Consider the following 21518-nt stretch of genomic DNA (forward strand, 5'->3'; position numbering starts at 1 on the left):
CTGACTGACGTTTTCTTAGCTATCTATTTCTCACCCAGCATCCAGCCACGGACCTGTCCTGGTTTCGGCAGGGATAGGGTTAAATTTCTTCCTAGTGCTGTGTTTTGGATTTAGTATGAGGAGAATGTTGATAACACACTGATGTTTTCAGTTGTTGCTAAGTGCCCTCCTAGTCCAAGGACAGCTCCCGTGCCTACTGACTGAGCTAGGTACACAAGGTGGGAGGGAACATAATCAGGACAGCCAGCCCAGCTGGCCAATGGGGTATTCCATACCATGTGACGTCATGCTCAGTATATGAACAGTAGGCGTGATCCAGGAAGTGCCGATCGCTACTTGGTTATCGGTCAGCGCGGGTGGTGAGCAATTGCATTGTGCATCACTCATTTTGTATATTCTATCATTATTTATTATCATTATTCTCCCTTTTCTGTTCTATTAAACTGTCTTTATCTCAACCCACGAGTTTTTCTCACTCCTACCCTTCCGATTCTCTCCCCGTCCCACTGGGGGGGCGGGGGGAGTGAGTGAGCGGCTGCGTGGTATTTGGCTGCCTGCCAGGTTAAACCACGACAGTCCGTTTTTGGCGCCCAACGTGGGGCTCGAAGGGTTGAGATAATGATAGATCTGACCAAAGTGTGTTAAGGCAAAATTGTTATAAGCATCCATTATATTGATTGGTCACAATGTTGATGTATTGGCTGTCAAAGTTGTGGGGCTGGCTCTCAATGTTGGGTCATGTAATACCTTGCTTGCAGTATGTGTTCCCTTTTGTGCTGTTTATCATCAGTCGGAACTGGGCCAAGATTATCATTTTGTTGCTGTTTTATGAGGTGATAAAATCATTGGTCGTAAGTCTAATCTGGTATCTGTACTCGGCACTGCCGTCATTTCTGTACCTCGGGAACCACCTCTTAGAAATTATTGGTAATTGCACTTGTTCCTTCTCGGAGAATGAATTTAAGGGAGAGACAGGATGGGACACTCTCTCCCACTTGTTCATCTTCCCTTCCATATCGTCAGAAACTCCTTTTTCTTCTATCCTCTTCACAAAGATGTCCACAATATTCCCTGAGAATTTTGAATATCCTTGGGATGTTCAAACAAGCATGTTCATATTGCTATGTCTCCTGAATGTGGTTCAGGCCTTGTTTAGGGTTAAACAACTATTCAGGAATACTGTCCAGAGATCAACCCTCAGGAACAAAAAAAGAGGGAGGGCAAGCAGCGGTGCCTCATCGGGGCGGGCGGAGCGGCGAGTCTCGGGGGCGGCTACAGACACGGTGGCTACTCCAAACCCCACGACAGGCACTGCGGCTACTCCAACCCCCATGACAACCCCTGTGGCTACTCAAACCCCGGCAACAGTCACCGTAGCTTCTCCAACCCCTGCGACAAGCACTGCAGCCACTCAAGCTCCGGCAACAGGCACTACAATTACTCCAACCCCCATGACAAGCACTGCAGCTACCCAAACCCCAGCAACAAGCACTACAGCTGAACCAGAGGACCAACCCTTGCTGGTATCCGTTGCCCCTGTACAGAAGAGGAAATCTTGGAAGCGGAGATCAGGTCGTTTAGAAAGGGATGATGAAAGAGCAGGGACATCACGAGGAGAGGAGGAGGAAGAGGAAGAACTCATAAACGAGACAGAAACCACCCGATCCCTATCCCTGAGTGAGCTGCGAGATATGCGGAAAGATTTCAGCCGTCGTCCAGGCGAGCATATTGTTACCTGGCTGCTCCGATGCTGGGATAATGGGGCCAGTAGCCTGGAATTAGAGGGGAAGGAGGCCAAACAGCTGGGATCCCTTGCTAGGGAAGCGGGTATTGACAAAGCAATCGGAAAAGGGACACAGGTCCTCAGCCTCTGGAGGCAACTGCTGTCAGGCGTAAAGGAAAGGTATCCCTTCAAGGAAGATGTTATATATCGCCTAGGCAAATGGACCACTATGGAGAGAGGTATCCAGTACCTGAGAGAACTAGGCGTGCTGGAGGTGGTTTATAGTGACCTGGACGACACCCGAACACCCAAAGATCCAGATGACGTCCAGTGCACCCGACCCATGTGGCGGAAGTTGGTACGGAGCGCACCAGCATCGTATGCCAGTTCGTTGGCAGTACTGTGCTGGAAAGAGGAAGAAGCACCAACGGTGGATGAGGTGGTTAACAGACTTCGGGATTTCGAAGAAACTATCTCCTCCTCCCTTGTCTCGGCTGTAGAGAAACTGTCCCGAGAGGTCCAGCAACTCAAAGACGATAGGTCCTATTCTCCACCTGTACGGACCAGTATCTCAGCCATTAGGAGTCAGCGTTTTTCTCCTCAAGAGAGAGGATATCGAAAGTACACACCACGGGGCACCCTGTGGTTTTACCTGCGTGACCACGGAGAGGACATGAGGCAGTGGGATGGAAAACCTACCTTGACCCTAGAGGCACGTGTACGTGAGTTGCAAGGAAAAACAATCACACAAGGGGGTTCTCTCAGGAAAAATGCTGCTCCAGTTGTCAGGAAAACCCTGTCTCACGACGGTCCAGTTTCCAGTGAACAGTTCCCCAGACAGAGTAGAAGGGCTGATCTTACTTTGGACTGTAATGAAGGAATTCTTGACTCACGTTTGCAAGAAGTGAGAAGCGGATACTATGACCAGAACTAGAGGGGCCCTGCCTCCGGCCAGGTGGAGGAAAGGGACAACCGGGTTTACTGGACTGTGTGGATTCGATGGCCTGGCACATCAGAGCCACAGGAGTATAAGGCTCTCGTAGACACGGGTGCACAGTGCACCCTGATGCCATCAAGCTATAAAGGGGCAGAACCCATCTGTATTTCTGGAGCGACAGGGGGATCCCAAGAGTTAACTGTATTGGAGGCCGAAGTGAGCCTAACTGGGAACGAGTGGCAGAAGCACCCCATTGTGACTGGCCCAGAGGCTCCGTGCATCCTTGGCATAGACTACCTCAGGAGAGGGTATTTTAAGGACCCAAAAGGGTATCGGTGGGCTTTTGGTATAGTTGCCCTGGAGACGGAGGAAATTAAACAGCTGTCCACCTTGCCCGGTCTCTCAGAGGACCCTTCTGTTGTGGGGTTGTTGAGGGTTGAAGAACAACAAGTACCAATCGCTACCACAACAGTGCATCGGCGACAATACCGCACCAACCGAGATTCCCTGATCCCTATCCATGAGCTGATTCGTCGACTGGAAAGCCAAGGAGTGATCAGCAAGACTCGCTCACCCTTCAACAGTCCCATATGGCCAGTGCGAAAGTCTAATGGAGAGTGGAGACTAACAGTAGACTACCGTGGCCTGAACGAAGTCACGCCGCCACTGAGTGCTGCCGTGCCGGACATGCTAGAACTCCAATACGAACTGGAGTCAAAGGCAGCCAAGTGGTACGCCACAATTGACATTGCTAATGCCTTCTTCTCCATCCCTTTGGCAGCAGAGTGCAGGCCACAGTTTGCTTTCACTTGGAGGGGCGTCCAGTACACCTGGAACCGACTGCCCCAGGGGTGGAAACACAGCCCTACCATTTGCCATGGACTGATCCACACCACACTGGAACAGGGTGAGGCTCCAGAACACCTGCAATACATTGATGACATCATCGTGTGGGGCAACACAGCAGAAGAAGTTTTTGAGAAAGGGGAGAGAATAATTCAAATCCTTCTGAAAGCCGGTTTTGCCATAAAACAAAGTAAGGTCAAGGGACCTGCACAGGACATCCAGTTTTTAGGAATAAAATGGCAAGACAGACGTCGTCAGATCCCAATGGATGTGATCAACACAATAACAGCCATGTCCCCACCAACTAGCAAAAGGGAAACACAAGCTTTCTTAGGCGTTGTGGGTTTTTGGAGAATGCATATTCCAGATTACAGCCTGATTGTAAGCCCTCTCTATCAAGTGACCAGGAAGAAGAACGACTTCAGATGGGGCCCTGAGCAACAACAAGCCTTTGAGCAAATTAAACGGGAGATAGTTCATGCAGTAGCCCTTGGGCCAGTCCGGGCAGGACAAGATGTGAAGAATGTGCTCTACACCGCAGCCGGGGAGAATGGCCCTACCTGGAGCCTCTGGCAGAAAGCACCAGGGGAGACTCGAGGTCGACCCTTAGGGTTCTGGAGTCGGGGATACAGAGGATCCGAGGCCCGCTACACTCCAACTGAGAAGGAGATATTGGCAGCATATGAAGGGGTTCGAGCTGCTTCGGAAGTGGTTGGCACTGAAGCACAGCTCCTCCTGGCACCCCGACTGCCGGTGCTGGGCTGGATGTTCAAAGGGAGGGTCCCCTCTACACATCATGCAACCGATGCTACGTGGAGTAAGTGGGTCGCACCGATCACACAACGGGCCCGAATAGGAAACCCCAGTCGCCCAGGAATCTTGGAGGTGATCACGAACTGGCCAGAAGGCAAAGATTTTGGAATATCCCCAGAGGAGGAGGTGACACGTGCTGAAGAAGCCCCACTGTATAATAAACTACCAGAAAACGAGAAGCAATATGCCCTGTTCACTGATGGGTCCTGTCGCCTTGTGGGAAAGCATCGGAGGTGAAAAGCTGCTGTATGGAGTCCTATACGCCAGGTTGCAGAAACTGCTGAAGGAGAAGGTGAATCGAGCCAGTTTGCAGAGGTGAAAGCCATCCAGCTGGCCTTGGACATTGCTGAACGAGAAAAATGGCCAGTGCTTTATCTCTATACTGACTCATGGATGGTGGCAAATGCCCTGTGGGGGTGGTTGCAGCAGTGGAAGCAGAACAACTGGCAGCGCAGAGGTAAACCCATCTGGGCTGCCACGTTGTGGCAAGATATTGTGCCCGAGTAGAGAACCTGACTGTAAAAGTACGTCATGTAGATGCTCACGTGCCCAAGAGTCGGGCCACTGAAGAACATCAAAACAACCAGCAGGTGGACCAGGCTGCTAAGATTGAAGTGGCTCAGGTGGATTTGGACTGGCAACATAAGGGTGAATTATTTATAGCTCGGTGGGCCCATGATGCCTCAGGCCATCAAGGAAGAGATGCAACATATAGATGGGCTCGTGATCGAGGGGTGGACTTAACCATGGACGCTATTGCACAGGTTATCCATGAATGTGAAACGTGCGCTGCAATCAAACAAGCCAAGCGAGTAAAGCCTCTTTGGTATGGGGGACGATGGTTGAAATACAAATATGGGGAGGCCTGGCAGATTGATTATATCACACTCCCACGAACCTGGCACGGCAAACGCTATGTGCTCACCATGGTGGAAGCAACCACCGGCTGGCTAGAAACATACCCTGTGCCCCATGCCACTGCCCGGAACACCATCCTGGGCCTTGAAAAGCAAGTCCTATGGCGACATGGCACCCCAGAAAGAATTGAGTCAGACAATGGGACTCATTTCCGAAACACCCTCATAGACACCTGGGCCAAAGAGCACGGCATTGAGTGGGTCTATCACATCCCCTACCATGCACCAGCCTCCGGGAAAATCGAACGATACAACGGGCTGCTAAAGACAACACTGAGGGCAATGGGTGGTGGGACATTCAAGCATTGGGACACACATTTAGCAAAAGCCACCTGGTTAGTCAACACTAGGGGGTCTGTTAATCGAGCTGGCCCTGCCCAATCAAGACTCTTACGTACTGTAGATGGAGATAAAGTCCCTGTCATGCACATAAGAAATATGCTGGGGAAGACAGTCTGGGTTACTCCTGCCTCTGGCAAGGGAAAACCCATCCATGGGATTGCTTTTGCTCAAGGACCTGGGTACACTTGGTGGGTGATGCGAAAGGATGGGCAAGTCCGGTGTGTACCTCAAGGGGATTTGATTTTGGGTGAAAATAGCCAATGAACTGAATTCTATGATGTCAATTGTTATATGATATTGTATATCATTATTTCTATGGTTGCTATCAATGGTGTAGCAGTGAAAATCACCCAGATTAATGAAGAATGAACTAACTCCGATGAAACCGAGCAAAGTGCAACGATGATAGAACTGGACGAGTGCAGCAGTACCGAAATGAGAACTGGCTTCAGGATGCAACAGCCCAACACCACACACCATCCTTCTGGCCCTGAAAGACTGTTATGACAGATGGAGCCCAAAGTTGTGGACTAAAAGAACTCAATGGACATTTATATATATTAATGTATATATATGTATGTATATGTATTATATGTATATATGTATGTATATGTATTATATATGTATATATATAAAAAAGATAGTGGTGATTAATTGAAAGGTATCGAAAAATGTGAGACCTAAGCATAATGTAAATGGTATGGAATAAGGGGTGGATACTGTCCTAGTTTCGGCTGGGATAGGGTTAAATTTCTTCCTAGTGCTGTGTTTTGGATTTAGTATGAGGAGAATGTTGATAACACAGAGATGTTTTCAGTTGTTGCTAAGTGCCCTCCTAGTCCAAGGACAGCTCCCGTGCCTACTGACTGAGCTAGGTACACAAGGTGGGAGGGAACATAATCAGGACAGCCAGCCCAGCTGGCCAATGGGGTATTCCATACCATGTGACGTCATGCTCAGTATATGAACGATAGGCGTGATCCAGGAAGTACCGATCGCTACTTGGTTATCGGTCAGCGCGGGTGGTGAGCAATTGCATTGTGTATCACTCATTTTGTATATTCTATCATTATTTATTATCATTATTCTCCCTTTTCTGTTCTATTAAACTGTCTTTATCTCAACCCACGAGTGTTTCTCACTCTTACCCTTCCGATTCTCTCCCCGTCCCACTGGGGGGGCGGGGGGAGTGAGTGAGCGGCTGCGTGGTATTTGGCTGCCTGCCAGGTTAAACCACGACAGGACCAAAAGCCCATCTTTTAACCCTTCCGTATGCGTGTGTATCTCCCGTCAGCTGCGGACAGACTAAAACAGAACAGACCTCATCAATACCCAAATCCAACTGCAAAACCCACCTCAGTAAGGCTCGTGAACACACCTCCCTTTCCCAACCAAAAGGTCCCCTGGTCCCAAAAGTTTAGAAACCCCTTCTCTTCTCCTCAACCGTCACGGAAGGAACCCTGCTCCTTCCTGACAGCTCCTGCCCTGGATTTGCACCCCTGAACCCCCTGTGTCGCCCGCTCCCCGGGAGCTGCTCTTCCCAGCTATGCCCAGGCTTCCGCGAGCACCTCCTATCTTCCACCTTCCCACACACTCTCACCTCTGCTACAGCCCCACGACATAAGCAAAGTCCTGACGCTTGTCATCTACGAGGGGCTGGCCGCAAGCTGCATCCGTTCTAGGGACAACATGATACTCTGTGGGCGAACGGGAAAGGCCATGAGCCGTTCCATACGCTGAAAGGTACTATGCCTTATATGTCCCTGCTACTTTCTTGAACAATGCTAGAACTCCGTCTACAGATGCATACAAGATGCTCTCCTCAACCCCTGCTAAATTTTTGCCTATCCACCATTGCTCCTATCCAGAGATGCTGTCAACAGCTTCTGCAATATACAGCAAGTCTGGTGGAAAAAAAAAACACAACAAGGTTCCATCTTCAATAAAGTCAGGAATTCCAAAACAATACAATGCACCTGGAATAAAATAAAAACCAAAACCATATTATTAACCAAAACCATACATCTTGCCACCTCTGAACACCCAATACAAATTAACTGACCTGGGGGGGTGGGGGGAAAAGCTGCATACAAGTGTGCTTTCTTCTACACATGCAGCTGAACCTTGACTGGTCCGGAAGCCCTTACCTTAAACAGACACCTCTGCTTCTCTAAATATCAAAACAAGACTACGCAAAGAGCTTAGGCAGCTCAAAAGCTGCAGTCAGCTGCAGGAACAGCAGACCACCACCTCCAGAGAAGCCCAGCAGCAGAATGAGCTGCCTGAGGAGAGGCTGTACCTCATATACCCCGGGCCCCGCCCACCACCCTTCCCACAATCCCCTGGCAAAGGGGAGGAGCGAACCACCAGAAGGGATAAAGGCAGCCAGAGGAGCAGCAGGGAGTTTTCTCACCTGCCTTAAATTTACAGCATGCAAAGCACCAAACAGAGGAAGCCCCCCTTACAGCAAACGACCATGCCTGCTCTTTTACTACAACTGCATCTATTGCATCAGCAATGTGACCAGGTAGGGACTTAGACTTAATTTTTCTGGGGCATAGATAGAAAAAGGTAGATGTCCTACTAAGCTGCACGGGAAGGTAGATCATTCGATGCAATAAAAATATTGTTCTTAAAAATTACATGCCTTGGTTTCCTCTCAAAAACCCAAAATGCTGTGGGGTTAGACTTCATTTCTAGCAACCCCACGCATGCTACCTAACTTCTGACAGAACTCTGTTCCAGATAGGACTGAACGACAAAGCAGAATTAGATCCTGTAAGACTCCCTTCTCAAAGGTATCTCTGGGTGCAAAGCAAATTATTTGATGTAAATCACCGACGATTCAGAGACCCCCAGGAGCACCCCAAGACCCCCAGGAGCACCCCATGGGCACCTAGAGACTCCCAGGAGCAAACCAAGAACCCCCAGAAGCACCCCAAGACCCCCAGGAGCATCCTGTGGGCACCCAGGAGCACCCCAAGGATACCCAGAGACACCTAGAACACCCCATGGGCACACAGAGACCCCCAGGAGTACACCTAAAACAACTAATAGCACCCCAAAGACCCTAAGACCATCCCACGGACACCCAGAGACCCCCAGAAGCATCCCAACGGCACCTAGGAACCCCCAGGAGCACCCCAAGGGCACCCATATACCCCCAGGACTCCCCAAAGACCCCCAAAGGGCACCCATATACCCCCAGGAGCATCCCAGGGGCACTCCAAGGCTACCCAGAGACACCTAGAACAACCCAGACCCCCAGGAACACCCCATGAGCAACCAGAGACACCCAGGAGCACCTCAAGACCTCCAGGAGAACCCTAAGAACACCAGGAGCAACCTGTGGGCACCCAGAGACCCCAAGGAGCACCCCCAAGGGCACCCAGAGCCATTCAGGAGATGCCAGGACTCCCCAGGAGCATGCCAAGGCTACCCAGCGACACCTACAACCACCCCCCCTGCACCTAGAACCCTCCAGGAGCATCATCTGGGTACCCAGAGAAGCCCAGGAGCACCCCAAGAACCCCCAGGAGCATCCTGTGGGCACTCAGAGACCCCCAGGAGCACCCCAAGACCCCCAGGATCATCCTATGCACACCCAGAGAGCCCCAGGAACACCCCATGGGCACCCAGAGACCCCCAGGAGCACCTCAGGGACACCCCAAGGGTACTCAGAGACACCTAGAACACCTCAAGTCCCCCAGGAGCACGCTATGGGCACCCAGAGACCCCCAGAAGCACCCCAAGACCTCCAGGAGGACCCTAAGAACACCAGGAGCATCCTGTGAGCACCCAGAGAGCCCCAGGAGCACCCCAAGACCCCAGGAGCACCCCAAACCCAGGAGTTTGCTGTCCCTTTTTTTTAAATCTTGCCCTAACCCCATCCCTTTTTTAACTTTCCTTCTACACCTACCTGTATTCCCTTTGCAGTTTTTAAAAAATAATTTCTTCTCTTTCCTGAGTGCCCTCACTTTTTAAATTTTCTTCCTCCATCTCTGTTTCAGTTTGCTGCCCCTGTTTCATTGTTTTTTGCCTTTATTTCTCTAGCAGAAAGGCCACAGGGTACAGGGCAGTGCTGGCAGGAGAGCAAACGCCGGGGCTGGCCGGACAGCTGAAACGGGCGATGGAGGCCGGGACGGGCGAGGCGGCAGCAGAGGCCTGGAGGAGCATGGCAGCCCCTGCCCAGCCAGAGCCCCTGGGCACAGCCCGGCCAGCCCCTTCCTCAGCCTCACCGGGGGCTGCCCCGGCCCCTCCCCACCTGCAGCCTTTTTAAAGCCTTGGCCCAGCCCCATCGTCACCTCATGGGTCCCACCTGGGCTGCCCCAGCCCCATCCTCATCCTCATCCTCGCCTCACGGGTCCCACCTGGGCCACCCCAGCCCCATCCTCATCCTCGCCTCACGAGTCCCACCTGGGCCGCCCCAGCCCCATCCTCATCCTCGCCTCACGGGTCCCACCTGGGCCGCCCCAGCCCCATCCTCATCCTCGCCTCACGGGTCCCACCTGGGCCACCCCAGCCCCATCCTCATCCTCATCCTCGCCTCACGGGTCCCACCTGGGCCGCCCCAGCCCCATCCTCATCCTCGCCTCACGGGTCCCACCTGGGCTGCCCCAGCCCCAGCTGGAGCCCGTTGGGAAGAGGGGGCATGGCCCCAGCCCCACGGCACATCCCCCCTCCCCTGGACCCCACCACAGCCACCAGCTCTGCACCCCGGGGCTGCAAACAGACCCCGGGCACAGGGGAGGCAGGACAAGTCCCTTCATTAATGCACCCCAGAAATCCCGGCAGCGAGTTGGCTGCATGGCTCAGTGCCCGAAGGCAACAGGAGAGGGGGAGAAAGGGAAAAGGAAAGCAGGAGGAAGGACATAGAGAAGAGGTGCAGGACAGGGAGCCAGAAAATGGGATATTGGGAACAAGAGAGGGATGGGGAGCAGGACAAGGTGTCAAGAGAGGAGAGCGGAGAGATTGCAGGAAAAAACACGGACAGAGAGACGGAGGGATGAATAAGAGACGGGGAGCAGGAGGGAGAGGTGGAAGGGACCAGCAGGACAAGATAAAGACAAGACAAGGGACGGGGGAAAATTCTAAAGTGATACGGGAAAAGAAACATAGGAAAGAAATAAAAAATAGAAACAGGGAGCCGGATAGAGGTAGACGTAGAAAGAAAATTTCTAAAAGCAACAGGGTACAAGAAACATCGGCAAGAACTAAGGACAGGGAGATAGAAAGAGGGAGATGTAGAAAGAAAGTGTAAAAAGTGACAGGGAACAGGACAGAGAGGGAAGAATTAAGAATTATAGACAGGGAGATGGATAAAGGGAGACATAGAAATAAAATTTGAAAAGCGACAGGATACAAGAATCGTAGACAAGAATTAAAAAATAGGTACAGGGAGCTGCATAGAGGGAGACACAGGAAGAAAATCTGAAAGCAATGGTGTGCGAGAAACACCAGTAAGAAATTAAAATTAGGTCAGGGAGCCAGAGAGAGGGAAAGGTAGCAAGAAAATTTAAAAGGCAACTGGGTTCCAGAAACACACGCAAGAATTAAAAAGACAGGGATGGGGAGGTAGAAAGTAAGTTTCAAAAGCGATGGGCTACAAGAAACACAGGCAAGAATTAAAAAATAGGGACAGGGAGCCTGATATAAGGAAACTTGGTGGGTTCACCTTGGCCAGCTGCCAGGCGCCCACCAAGCCGCTCTATCTCCCCCTCCTCCACAAGACGGGGGAGAGAAAATACAACAAAAAAGCTTGTGGGTCGAGATGAGGACAAAGCGATCACTCACCAAGTACTGTCACAGGCAAAACAGACTCAACTTGTGGAAATTAATTTATTGTCAATCAAAATCAGAGTAGGATAATGAGAAATAAGAACAAATCTAAAAAACACCTTCCCCCCCCACTTCTTCTTTCCTAAGGTCATCTTCACTCCTGACTTCACCTCTTCCTCCTCCCGAGCAGCGCAGGGGGACAGGGAGCGGGGGTTGCAGCCAGTTCATCGCACGTCATCTCTGCCACTCCTTCCTCCTCACCGTCTTTTTCTGCTCCAGCGTGGAGCCCCTTCCCACGGGCCACAGGTCCTGCCGGGAGCCTGCTCCAGCACGGGCTTCCCACGGGATCACAGCCTCCTTCAGGAATCCACCTGCTCCGGCGTGGGGTCCTCCACGGGCTGCAGATGGATATCTGCTCCACCGTTAACCTCCACGGGCTGCGGACAGAGCGACAGACAAGAATAACAGTAACGAGAAAGAAAGAGAAGGACAGAGACCGTGAGAAGCACATGGGGTTGGAGAAGGAAAGAGAGGTATTAGGAGCCCTGCAGAGAGACACAGGACGAAAAAAAAAGGGCAGGGAGCAGCACAAAGGGTCAGAGAGAGCAAGAGATGAACCGGAAGGAGGACGGGGACAGTGAGATACCAAATGGAAAAAAACAGCGACACAGAGTGAGGCAAAGGGATAAAGAGAGAAAGAGACGGAAGGGGGGAGAGAGATAGGAAGGCAGAGACACGGCGTGGCACATACAGGCGCAGAGAGGAAAAGAACGCCAGGGAACAGGCCAGAGAAATTGTGGGGAACAAAAGAGACGGATGCAGATCAGGACAAAGAGATGGAAAAGGAAAAAACAGCGATGGGCTGCAGGACAGAGGCAGAGAATGAAAAAAAAAAAGACGGTGCAGGACACAAGAATAGAGAGGAGAGGTACAGGGGAGCAAAACAAAAAATCACAGCAGCGTGGGAAAGAGAGGGGCCAGGGGAGGGGCAGGGAGGGGTGGGGAGGGGCAGGGGAGGGGCAGGGAGGTGCCAGGACGCACAGGAGGGGAGGCCTGGGACTCACCCTCACCGCAGCTCTTGCTCTCAGTGCTGCTGGGAGACTTTTAACAGCTCAGACGCTTCCTTCTCCTTCTCTCCTCCACTCCTCTGCTGGAGCTCCGGTCACCCCGCTGTCCTCCGCCTAAGAGAATACGTGGGCGTCGCACAGCTCTGAGGAGACGAGGCTTCCCAGACCAGGAGCCTCGCTCGCTCCTGCGCTATGCGGCCGCACCGCGCTGTTGGTGACGCGCACAGACCCTGCGGTCCGTGCTGGCGGCCTGGCCCGCTGCGGCCTACGGCGAGGGACCCCTCCTCACCCGGAGACGCAGGCGCTCTCCCGCCTGCGGCGGGAGGCAGCTGACGGATGGCCTTTGATGTCGTCGTCTTTACCTTCCTCGGGCCCCTCCAGCCTCAGCCGTGGCAGCCCCTGTCCACGGCCGGTTGGCCCTTGTGGCCCCCACACCACGAGGCCGGGCAGAGACAACCAGGGAAGCCTGAGGCGGGGGCAGCCCATGGCACCCCCGGGGGAGGAACAGACAACCGCGGCCTCTGGGAGAGGGAAGGAAGCAGCAGTGACCGTGGTCACCGGAGCTCGCCCCCGGCCGGGGCCCCCCTTCCACGGGGGCTTCTGGAGGCGCATCGCGGGCCAGCTTCCCCGCGGGGCTGGGGGTGACGCGGGGCTACCGGGCTCCAGCAGACCGGCAGCCTGCCGCAGCGGTCTGAAGCTCCCCGTCCCGCCACCCGCGGGCGGCCAGCGGGCAGGAGACACCCCCGCACCCGCCGAGGGGGCTCGCTGGCCTCACCGCGGGCCTCGGCCCCCACCCGCGCCGCCCCGCTGCTGCCGGGCACCGCGCATGCGCCGCCCGCCGACGGCGCAGCGGAGGGGCCAGCGCCGGCGCGCGAAGGCCGGCGCGGCAGCACCGCGCTTCGGCCGCCAGGGGGCGGCAGCAGCGGCGCGTGCCCGGGGGCGGCACCGGCGCCGCAGCTCCGCGCTTGGCGCGCGAGCGCCCGCCGGCAGCGGCGGGTCCGGAGCGGGAGGCGGCGGCGAGCGCGGAGCCCCGCGGGGCGGCAGCGCCGGTGCCGGCGGCGCGGAGCGGGGGGGCACCGCCCCGGGGGCCCCGCGGGGCGGCAGCGCCGGCGCCGGCGGCGCGGAGCGGGGGGGCACCGTCCCGGGGGCCCCGCAGGGTCGCAGCGCCGGTGCCGGCGGCGCGGAGCGGGGAACGTGTCTCAAAGCGTGGGAAATAAAAGCGGCGCGCCCCGGCGAGCGAAGGCTCGTGCCGGGCGCCCGGGCAGCCGCCGCGTTCCGTGGCGGAGGAACCCAGCGTCCGCTTCAAAAACACAAACGCTTCTCCCTTGAAAGCGGAACCGTACCCGGCGCTGGTTTCGTGTTTCTTGAGGCCGGGGTTTTAGGAACGCTTTTAATTGCATTTTTCTGCCGGACTTAATCAGGCGCAGTTCCCTCCCCCAGCTTTTGCCAAGGCACGGCGTGTTGCTAATCGCCGTTGACAGACTTGCGGTGTCACCGGTAACTCGTTCACGGCAAAAGCCCAATTAGTATTTTTCCAGATTGTAACGAAAACGTGATCTGTTTCCTTGCCCAAGGGAAACGGAGATGATTTGAAATTAAGGAAGAACTTTAAATGTAAATTGGGATTCAGCTCTGTATTCTGGCTGTAGTAATCATCTGAATATATTTTAATTATACTTTTAATGACTCTGTACTCTATAATGAGTCTCCTCATTGCAATCCTTATTCGCGTTATCGACATTCAGAAGTACCTCAATCGTAGGAATGCAGCAGGTATTCAGCTGGCCTGTCCCTTATTTCTCACTAAACCAGTGGGGAGGGAGGGTGCATTTTCTGTGACAGCGCAGGAATTTCACAAGTCGATTCACTCCGGAGACGCGAGCGGCGCTTACGGGCGGAGGTGTCTGAGGTCACGTGCGGCCGTCCCAGAACGCAGAAGCTTCGGGCCCATCAACCCGGGTGCTGCTGCGGGCGCCGTTGTGGCGATTCGGAGGTCGCGTATCCTTGGGCTCCCTCTTTACAACGCAATCGCGCGTACGCTTCCCGATTAAAATTCCTCAAGTTTGCGGAATTTGGCCAAGGCCAGGAAATCCGGGCTGGCTTTTTGGCAAAGGGCAGAGGGGAGGAGGATGACCTCGGGGTGCTCCTCCGCCAGGCGGGTGCAGAGATCCAGGAACTGCAGGGGGGAGAGGGGTCACGGGGGACGGAGACCCCGAGGTGGCACGGGGACATTTGGGGGGGATGGAGACTCTCGGGGGGGGACAGAAACAACCAAGGGGGGGACAGAGGTGATGGAGTAGGAACAGGGACACTAAGCGGGGACAGAGACCCCGAGGTGGCAAGGGGACACCAAGGGGAGACACAGAAGTGATGGAGGGGGGACAGAGAGAACCAGGGGGGACAGGGAGGAGATGGAGGGGGGATGGAGACACCCAGGGGACACACAGAGATGATGGAGGGGGGACAGAGACAACCAGGGGGACAGGGAGGAGATGGAGGGGGGATGGAGACCCCTCCACAGGGCTTTCCCCGGCACCCAGAGTCGTGTGTCTCTGCCTGGCCCCGCTTCCCCGGACAAGGGGGCTTTGGGGGCTGCCCCCCCGCTGTGGTGTATTCCCAGGGGTGCCAGTTGCAGGGGGGTGTCCGTCCCCCCCCGGTGCTGAGTCTGTCCATCTGTCCACCTGCCCCGGTCCGCCCCCCAGCCCCCATGTCACCCCCCTGGCCGGGGGGCAGCAGGCACCCCGTCCCCCCAAGACGGGCACAACCCCCAAGCCAGCCCTGAGACCACTGGGGGAGGGGGGGAAGCGGGACGCCCGGGGGGGAGCATCCAAAGGAGACAGATGGGGGCAAAGGCAGACCCTTTATTGGAGTCATGCTGAGGGGGAAGACCCCCAGCAGGTGAGCCCCCTTGGATGGGGCAGGGGGGTTACAGGGTCTGGGGGGGAGTCCTGGGAGGGGGGTCCCAGGGAGCCGCCCGTGGAGGGGTTCAGCTGCGCTCTTCCAGGCTGAGGCGGTCGAAGAGGTACTCGCCGAGGCCGCTGGGAGCCCCCCCCGGCCCCTCGGCACCCCCGGCCAGGCGCCGCAGGTTGGTGATGTGGTCCCCCAGCGCCTTGATGGCCTTCACCTGCTCGTCCAGGTAGTGCGACTCGAGGAAATCGCAGAGCTGCGGGGAGAGGGGCATCAGCCAGGGCCGGGGGAGCTCCGCAGGGAACAGATAGAGGGCTGGGGGAGGCCTTGGGGGGGCAGGGACCCCTGGGGACAGCTGGAGATCCCAAGGGAGGTACAGGGATGAGGCCAGCGACCCTGGAGGGGCAGGGGGACTGGGACAAGGACCCTGGAGGGGCAGGGGCACTGGGACAAGGACCCTCGAGCACTGGGACAAGGACCCTGGAGGGGCAGGGGCACTGGGACAAGGACCCTCGAGCACTGGGACAAGGACCCTGGAGGGGCAGGGGCACTGGGACAAGGACCCTCGAGCACTGGGACAAGGACCCTGGAGGGGCAGGGGCACTGGGACAAGGACCCTCGAGCACTGGGACAAGGACCCTGGAGGGGCAGGGGCACTGGGACAAGGACCCTCGAGCCCTGGGACAAGGACCCTGGAGGGGCAGGGGCACTGGGACAAGGACCCTCGAGCACTGGGACAAGGACCCTGGAGGGGCAGGGGCACTGGGACAAGGACCCTCGAGCGCAGGGGCAGACCCCAAGGGACGGCCGTGGGAAAACGAACAGGCCCCCCCAGCAGCGCCTCAAGAGGCAGACCCCGCGGGGGGGCGGAGGGCGACTCACGTGGGGGTCCCCCTTCTCGGCGGCCAGGCGGTGCAGGTCCAGCAGCGCCTGGTTCACCGACTTCTCCAGCTGCAGCGCCGCCTCCAGCGCCTCCAGCGCCGAGCCCCAAGCGTCGCGCTCCGGCTTCTGGGGAGGGGGACAGGGACGGTCACATCCCCCGTGCAGCCCAGGCACCCCAACGCAGCCCGGGCAGCCCAAGACAGCCGTGCCCCCCCCCCACGCAGCCCGAGCCCCCCACCTTGACGTCGTGCAGCAGCACGCGGCCACCGCGGCGCGTCTGGAAGCGCAGCAGCCCCTCGGCGTGTTCCCGCTCCTCGTGCGACTGCTTCAGCAGGAACCGTCCTAGGCGGGGCAGCGCCACGTCGTCCCGCTCGAAGTAGAAGGCCTGCGGGACGGGAGGTCAGGGCGGGCACCCCCAGGGAGCCCCCCGACCCACCCTCCACCTCCCCAGCTCCCGCAGGGACCCCCCACAAGCCCCCCGACCCCTCCCTGCCACCCCCCCCATATCTTGCCCTCACAGGCGGCACCGCTCCCTGGCGGCACCTGGTCCCTGGGCACCAGCGCAGGGGAGGACGGCCCCGGGGGGGGTCCCTCGGCCCCAGGGGGGGACCCTACCATGGAGAGGTAGACGTAGGAGGCGTGGAGCTCCATGTTGGCCATGCGGTTGACGGCGGCCTCGCAGTCGCGGTGGTAGTTCTGGCGGATCTGGGAGTCCATGGCGGACGGAGGCAGCGGCGGACAGACGGATGGACGGATGGACGGATGGACGGATGGACGGACGGACGGCGGGGCGGGAGCGGGCCGGTTCCGTTCAAGCACTGTTGAAGCGAGAACGCGGCTCTGCCCGCACAAAGCGCGGCGGGAGGTTTATATCCCCCCGCCGGTGGGCGGGGAAAGGGGACCCAAAGGGGACCGGGCATCCGGGCCTGCGCCCTCCCCCCCCGAGGGCCCAGCCACGGGGCCCCTGCCCGCCCCACCCCCCGCCAGGGACCCAGGCACCCACCCCCGCGCTGGGGAAGGGACCCCGGCCCCCGGTTCCCCCCTCCCCCCCGGAAGGTCCCCGGCGCCCGGGCGGGGCGGGGCGGCCTTGGCCCTTGTCCCTGTTTGTCACACGCTCTGAGTCAGCGTGACTGGGCAGGAGGGCTCCGGCCCCGCGCGTCCCCCCCCGGGCAGAGGTGAGGGGTGCCCCGGGGGGGGCGGCTCAAGGGTAGCCCCAGCTCCCTCCCAGGGTGGGGGGCACGAGGAGCCTGGCCCGGCTTGGGGGGCCCTGGGCTGGGGGAGCAGACCTGGGCGGGGGGGGGGGGTGTCAGTCCTGGTGCTGACCTGGTTGGCGAGGCTGCGCTTGCTCGTTAATTGGAGTTTAATGAACGGGGGTTATGGTGGGGGGCGGAGGGGGCAAAGGAGCTGATTCAGCCGCAGGGTCCATAAAAGAGGAACGTGGCCCCGCAGAGCTGCTGACTCGGGGTTTCCGCTGCTCCAGAAACAGGGGGGGCTCCGGAGGGCTAGTGGGGGGGCTGGGGGGGCCGGTAGCCCCCACACCACAGGAACCAGCTCCTCCCTTCAGCCTTTACTTCTCAGGGCTCCCCGCGGCATGGGGGTCCTCCCGGCTGCGGGGGGCTGTAGCTGAGGATGGAGCGCTGCGAGGAGGGGGGGAGTCAGTGGGGGGGGGCACCCCCACACACACCCCCCCACCACGGGGCTAACCCCGCGCTCACCCAGCCCCCCTGGCGCTGGATCCAGGCGGAGAGGCGCTGCTGCAGGAAGGATATGGCCCAATCGAGGATGGTCCGGAGGGGGTCGTTGTCCCGCAGCGCCTGCGGAGACCCCCACGTCCGGGTGTCGGACTCCCCCTCCAGCACCCAGCGCTGCCCAGAGAACCCAGGGACACCCCCCACCCAGCAGGGCTGGGCGTCATCCCCCCCAGACCCAGGTTTCCAAGCCCCCCGACCCCAAATACCCCACTGCCCCTGGGGGGGACCCCCTCACCCTACTCTCCCCAGAGACCCCGGGGTCTGGGTGCCCCTCCCAGGGACCCAGGCATCTGGGCCCCCCCAGGCCCACCTGCCAGGCCACCTGGTAGGTGAAGTAGAAGAAGACGACGACCCGGCCCCAGTTGATGCCGTCCTTGAAGAGCTCCTCGGAGACGTCAGCCAGGGCGGGCAGGGTGGCGTGGCCGGCCAGGGCCCCCACCAGGCTGGGGGCAAGGGGGCAGCGGTGAGGCTGGGGGCAGGGGGCGTTTGGGGGGCGGCTGTGGGGCACCCCAGGGGTCTCACCTCTCCATCTCGGGGTCCCGGCTCAGGCGGTCCCAGACACGGAGGGCGGCCGCCCGCAGCGGGGCCACATCGGTCTCTTCCACCGCCTCGCCCCCCAGCTCCTCAGGGGGTACCTGCTGGGGCAGCCTCCTGTCCCGCTCCAGCAGGCAGAGGACAAACCTGGGGGGCAGTAGCAAGGGGGGGGTTAGCGGGGTGAGGGCACAGCCCCTGGGGCAGGGGAACCCCTTGACTCACCCCCGGAGCAGGGCCCCCCCGATCCGCAGGATGCAGGAGATGCTCTCGGCGCCTGGAGGGACACAGGAGAGAACGGGGAGCGGCCACCACCCTCGCCCAGCCCCACAGATGCCCCCCGCCCCTCCCGGAGCCCCCAGAAGGGACCCAGGCATCCACTATCCCCCCCCCAGCCACATGGCTAAAGTGAAAGTGAAAGTGGTGCTGCCCGCACCCCCCTCCTGCTCCCCCCCGCCTCATACCTGCCCCCCATGGGGTCTCCAGGAGCCCCCCACCCTCCTGCCGCTCCATCCCGCACCCCTGGACCCACGGGGCTCCCGGACACCTGGGTCCCCCCTGCCGTGGGTGGGGCGAGGCAGGGTGGTGCAGCGACACTCCTTTGGGGCTCCCCAAGGGGGGTTCGGGGGGACCGGCGAGGGGGAAGGGGGGTTGCAACAGCCAGAGTACAGCGGGGGGACGCTGGCGGCCTCGCCCCGACACGAAGCACCACGTGTCTCTGTTTCCCCTTTATTTCCAGACATCAAAATACCCGAGATACAAAACAAGGTACAAAAAACAGAGGGAGGGGGGAAAAAAAAAAAAATCAAAAAAAAACCAAGGGGGAAGGCAGGGCCCCCCCCAGCCAGAGGGAGAGCTCCCCCCATGACATCATCATTTCATGATATCACCACCCAAAGAGCACCGAGTGGGGGTGGGGGAATCACTCTGCCCCCACCACGGGGCAGCTCCTTGGGGACACTGATTGCAAAGTGGGGACCTCCAGAACCAGGGGGGGTGTAAACGGGGGGGTACGGCCCCCCCACCCTGAGAGCCACCACCAGGGAGGGGGCCTCTGGCCCAGGGAGGGGGGTATTGCACCTGGGGGGGCCTTTCTCGGGGCAGGGAGCCCCCAATAAATACCCAACCTGCAGCCATGGCTGCAACCCTCCCCCCCCCCCAGCCCCATTTTTGGGGGTCACAGAGACCCCCCATCCCCTATATCGGGGGGGCGGGGCTGGGATCGCAGGACCCCACCCAAAGCACCACAAGTCCTGGGGTCAAACCGCTCCGAGGCCGGGGCTGTGTTGGGGGCCGCAGCCACCCGTCCCTGGGCATCGGGCGGGGGACCCCAGCACCAGGACTGGGGGTGGTGAAGCTGTGTGCCCCCCCTTCCCCCAAATCCGTCAGGGTCCCACAGCACGGCCCCAGCCGTGGCCCCCAGGCACATTCACCCACAGTCAGCGGAAGATCTGGGGGGCCACAGCTGCCCTGGGGGAGGGAGGGTCACCCCAGCTCAGCCCCTCCAAAGTTGGGGGCGAGTCCTAACAAAGTCTTATTTGTTAAAAAGCCCCCCCCTCCTGGAAGGCACAGCACCCAAGGGGCTGGAGGGGGGGTCAGCACCATCCCTGCCGGCAGGGGCCAGTCCTGGGGGGTAGGCTGCAGCCCCCCTCCACGTCTACGACATCTTCCAGATGGTGAGCGAGGCCGTGAGGACGCCGGCAGCGAAGATGGTGATGGTCTGCCAGGTCGGGGTGCCGAAGTAGGAGAGGAGCCCTTCCTAGGGGAGCGGAGGGGAAAGGAGGGGGCATCAGCCACGTGTCAGGGTCCCCCACCCCCCCCAGGCAGAACCAGCACCCGGGTCCCCTCCCTGTGGCAGAAAACGCATTGTTGTGAAGCAGAACAGGGGCTACGGCGGGGGGGCGGCAGCTCAGCCCACCACCCCCCAGGACTCAGGGGAGGTTCAGGGACTCACCCATCCTCCCTGGGCCTGGATCCAGGCCAGGACGTGCTCCCGCAGGTACTCCATGGTCCAGCCCAGGATGGTCCGGACCAGCTCGGGGACCTTGGTGCAGAGTGCCTGCAGAGACAGGGGCTCAGAGGTGGCTGGGGTGGGGGGGGCGAGGGGGGCACAGGGGAGGGGCAACAGGGCCCACCTTCAGCACTAGTTTGCAGGCGAAGTAGAAGAGGGCAACAACGCGGCCCCAGTTGAAGGTGCCATCGGCAAACATCTCTGCAGCCACGCGGAAGAAGAGCTCCTTGGGGGCATGGCACCCCACCTGCTCGATCATCCTGGGGGGCGTTGGCAGGGCTGGTTAGCACAGAGGGGGCACCGGGGACCCCCGTCCCCTCACGGTGCCCCCACCCACCTCTGCAGCTGCGTGTTGCTGTCGAGCTCGTCCCCAATGCGGCGCAGGCACTCGCTCAGGCGCTTGATGTCAGGGCTGCTGGGCAGCGGCCCCCCCAGCTCCGCCTGGCTCAGGGCCACCGCCTGCGCGTCCCCGCAGCTCTCCACGCGGTCCCGGATGAACCTGGGGGGGGGGCAGGAGGGACCCCCGGAGCTCTAGGCGGCCCCCCCAGACCCCCGTAGGCCCCCCCACGCCCGTTCTCCTGGCGTGCCCCCCCCCCCAGACCCCCCCACGCCCGTTCTCGCGGCGGGCCCCCCACAGGCCCCGGCCCCCCGCCCGGCCCCCCACTCACCCCCGCAGCAGGATCGCCCCCGTCCGCATGATCTGGTCCGACGAGGCCCCTGCGGAGAGCGGGGCGCTGACCCGGAGGAAGCGGGGACCGGCCCCGGGCGCCCCCCGGCACGCACAGGCCGCGCCGCCCCCCCCCCAGCCGGGCCCGGCCGCGGGCCCGGCCCCACGGCGGCCCCACGGCGGCCCCGGGGGGTCCCGCCCGCCTGGCCCCCCACTCACCGCCGCCCCCCGGGGGCGGGTCGGGCTCGCGGCCGCCGGAGCCGCCCCCAGCCTCGCCGCTGCCGCCGCCGCCGCCGCCGCCTCCCCGCTGGGCCGCCGCCGCCGCCGCCATCGCCGCCCGCACCAC

General features: G+C 59.3%; 3 protein-coding genes and 1 long non-coding RNA gene across 9 annotated transcripts; all 4 read right to left on the minus strand.

Annotated features, from left to right (window-relative positions):
- Positions 1-11402: 11402 nt before the first annotated feature.
- Positions 11403-13213, minus strand: LOC142076690 (uncharacterized). The gene is made up of 2 exons (XR_012671270.1): positions 12421-13213; positions 11403-11793 (listed from the first exon to the last, which is right to left on the minus strand). It is a non-coding gene; the product is annotated as an uncharacterized LOC142076690 (long non-coding RNA).
- Positions 13214-15264: 2051 nt separating this feature from the next.
- Positions 15265-17844, minus strand: LOC142076695 (ferritin, higher subunit-like). Of its 2 annotated transcripts, XM_075139093.1 has the most exons (5): positions 17536-17844; positions 16828-17052; positions 16451-16597; positions 16213-16338; positions 15265-15586 (listed from the first exon to the last, which is right to left on the minus strand). In XM_075139093.1, exons 2-5 carry the CDS (start codon positions 16927-16929, stop codon positions 15410-15412), a joined length of 552 nt encoding a protein of 183 aa, XP_074995194.1. In that variant the 5' UTR covers positions 16930-17052; positions 17536-17844; the 3' UTR covers positions 15265-15409. The 2 variants fall into 2 exon arrangements, with proteins under 2 accessions (XP_074995194.1, XP_074995193.1); XM_075139092.1 differs by lacking the exon at positions 17536-17844 and having other exon boundaries at positions 16828-17127.
- Positions 17555-19086, minus strand: LOC142076694 (apoptosis regulator BAX-like). 5 transcript variants are annotated; one of them, XM_075139089.1, is made up of 6 exons: positions 18959-19086; positions 18720-18771; positions 18486-18644; positions 18274-18406; positions 17928-18026; positions 17555-17849 (listed from the first exon to the last, which is right to left on the minus strand). In XM_075139089.1, exons 1-6 carry the CDS (start codon positions 19005-19007, stop codon positions 17787-17789), a joined length of 555 nt encoding a protein of 184 aa, XP_074995190.1. In that variant the 5' UTR covers positions 19008-19086; the 3' UTR covers positions 17555-17786. The 5 variants fall into 5 exon arrangements, with proteins under 5 accessions (XP_074995190.1, XP_074995192.1, XP_074995189.1 ...); XM_075139091.1 differs by lacking the exon at positions 18720-18771; XM_075139088.1 differs by lacking the exon at positions 18959-19086 and having other exon boundaries at positions 18286-18406; positions 18720-18929.
- Positions 19087-19209: 123 nt separating this feature from the next.
- Positions 19210-21518, minus strand: LOC142076693 (apoptosis regulator BAX-like). Its single transcript, XM_075139086.1, has 6 exons — positions 21392-21518; positions 21174-21222; positions 20843-21004; positions 20630-20765; positions 20449-20553; positions 19210-20253 (listed from the first exon to the last, which is right to left on the minus strand). Exons 1-6 carry the CDS (start codon positions 21501-21503, stop codon positions 20152-20154), a joined length of 666 nt encoding a protein of 221 aa, XP_074995187.1. The 5' UTR covers positions 21504-21518; the 3' UTR covers positions 19210-20151.

The sequence above is a fragment of the Calonectris borealis genome, unplaced genomic scaffold (genome assembly GCF_964195595.1).
Source record: "Calonectris borealis unplaced genomic scaffold, bCalBor7.hap1.2 HAP1_SCAFFOLD_93, whole genome shotgun sequence".
Taxonomy (NCBI): Eukaryota; Metazoa; Chordata; class Aves; order Procellariiformes; family Procellariidae; genus Calonectris; species Calonectris borealis.

Coding starts and splice junctions, on each gene's coding strand:
- LOC142076695 (XM_075139093.1), bottom strand. CDS start 16,929: ATGGACTCCCAGATCCGCCAGAACTACCACCGCGACTGCGAGGCCGCC. Junction 16,339..16,450: donor TGCTGCTGCACGACGTCAAG/GTGGGGGGCTCG, acceptor CCCCCTCCCCAG/AAGCCGGAGCGCGACGCTTG. Junction 15,587..16,212: donor CCGAGAAGGGGGACCCCCAC/GTGAGTCGCCCT, acceptor CTCTCCCCGCAG/CTCTGCGATTTCCTCGAGTC.
- LOC142076694 (XM_075139087.1), bottom strand. CDS start 18,871: ATGCCTGGGTCCCTTCTGGGGGCTCCGGGAGGGGCGGGGGGCATCTGT. Junction 18,645..18,719: donor GGGGGGGCCCTGCTCCGGGG/GTGAGTCAAGGG, acceptor ACTGCCCCCCAG/GTTTGTCCTCTGCCTGCTGG. Junction 18,027..18,273: donor CCTACCAGGTGGCCTGGCAG/GTGGGCCTGGGG, acceptor GGGTCTCCGCAG/GCGCTGCGGGACAACGACCC.
- LOC142076693 (XM_075139086.1), bottom strand. CDS start 21,503: ATGGCGGCGGCGGCGGCGGCCCAGCGGGGAGGCGGCGGCGGCGGCGGC. Junction 21,005..21,173: donor GGGGCGATCCTGCTGCGGGG/GTGAGTGGGGGG, acceptor CCCCCCCCCCAG/GTTCATCCGGGACCGCGTGG. Junction 20,254..20,448: donor TCCAGGCCCAGGGAGGATGG/GTGAGTCCCTGA, acceptor CCGCTCCCCTAG/GAAGGGCTCCTCTCCTACTT.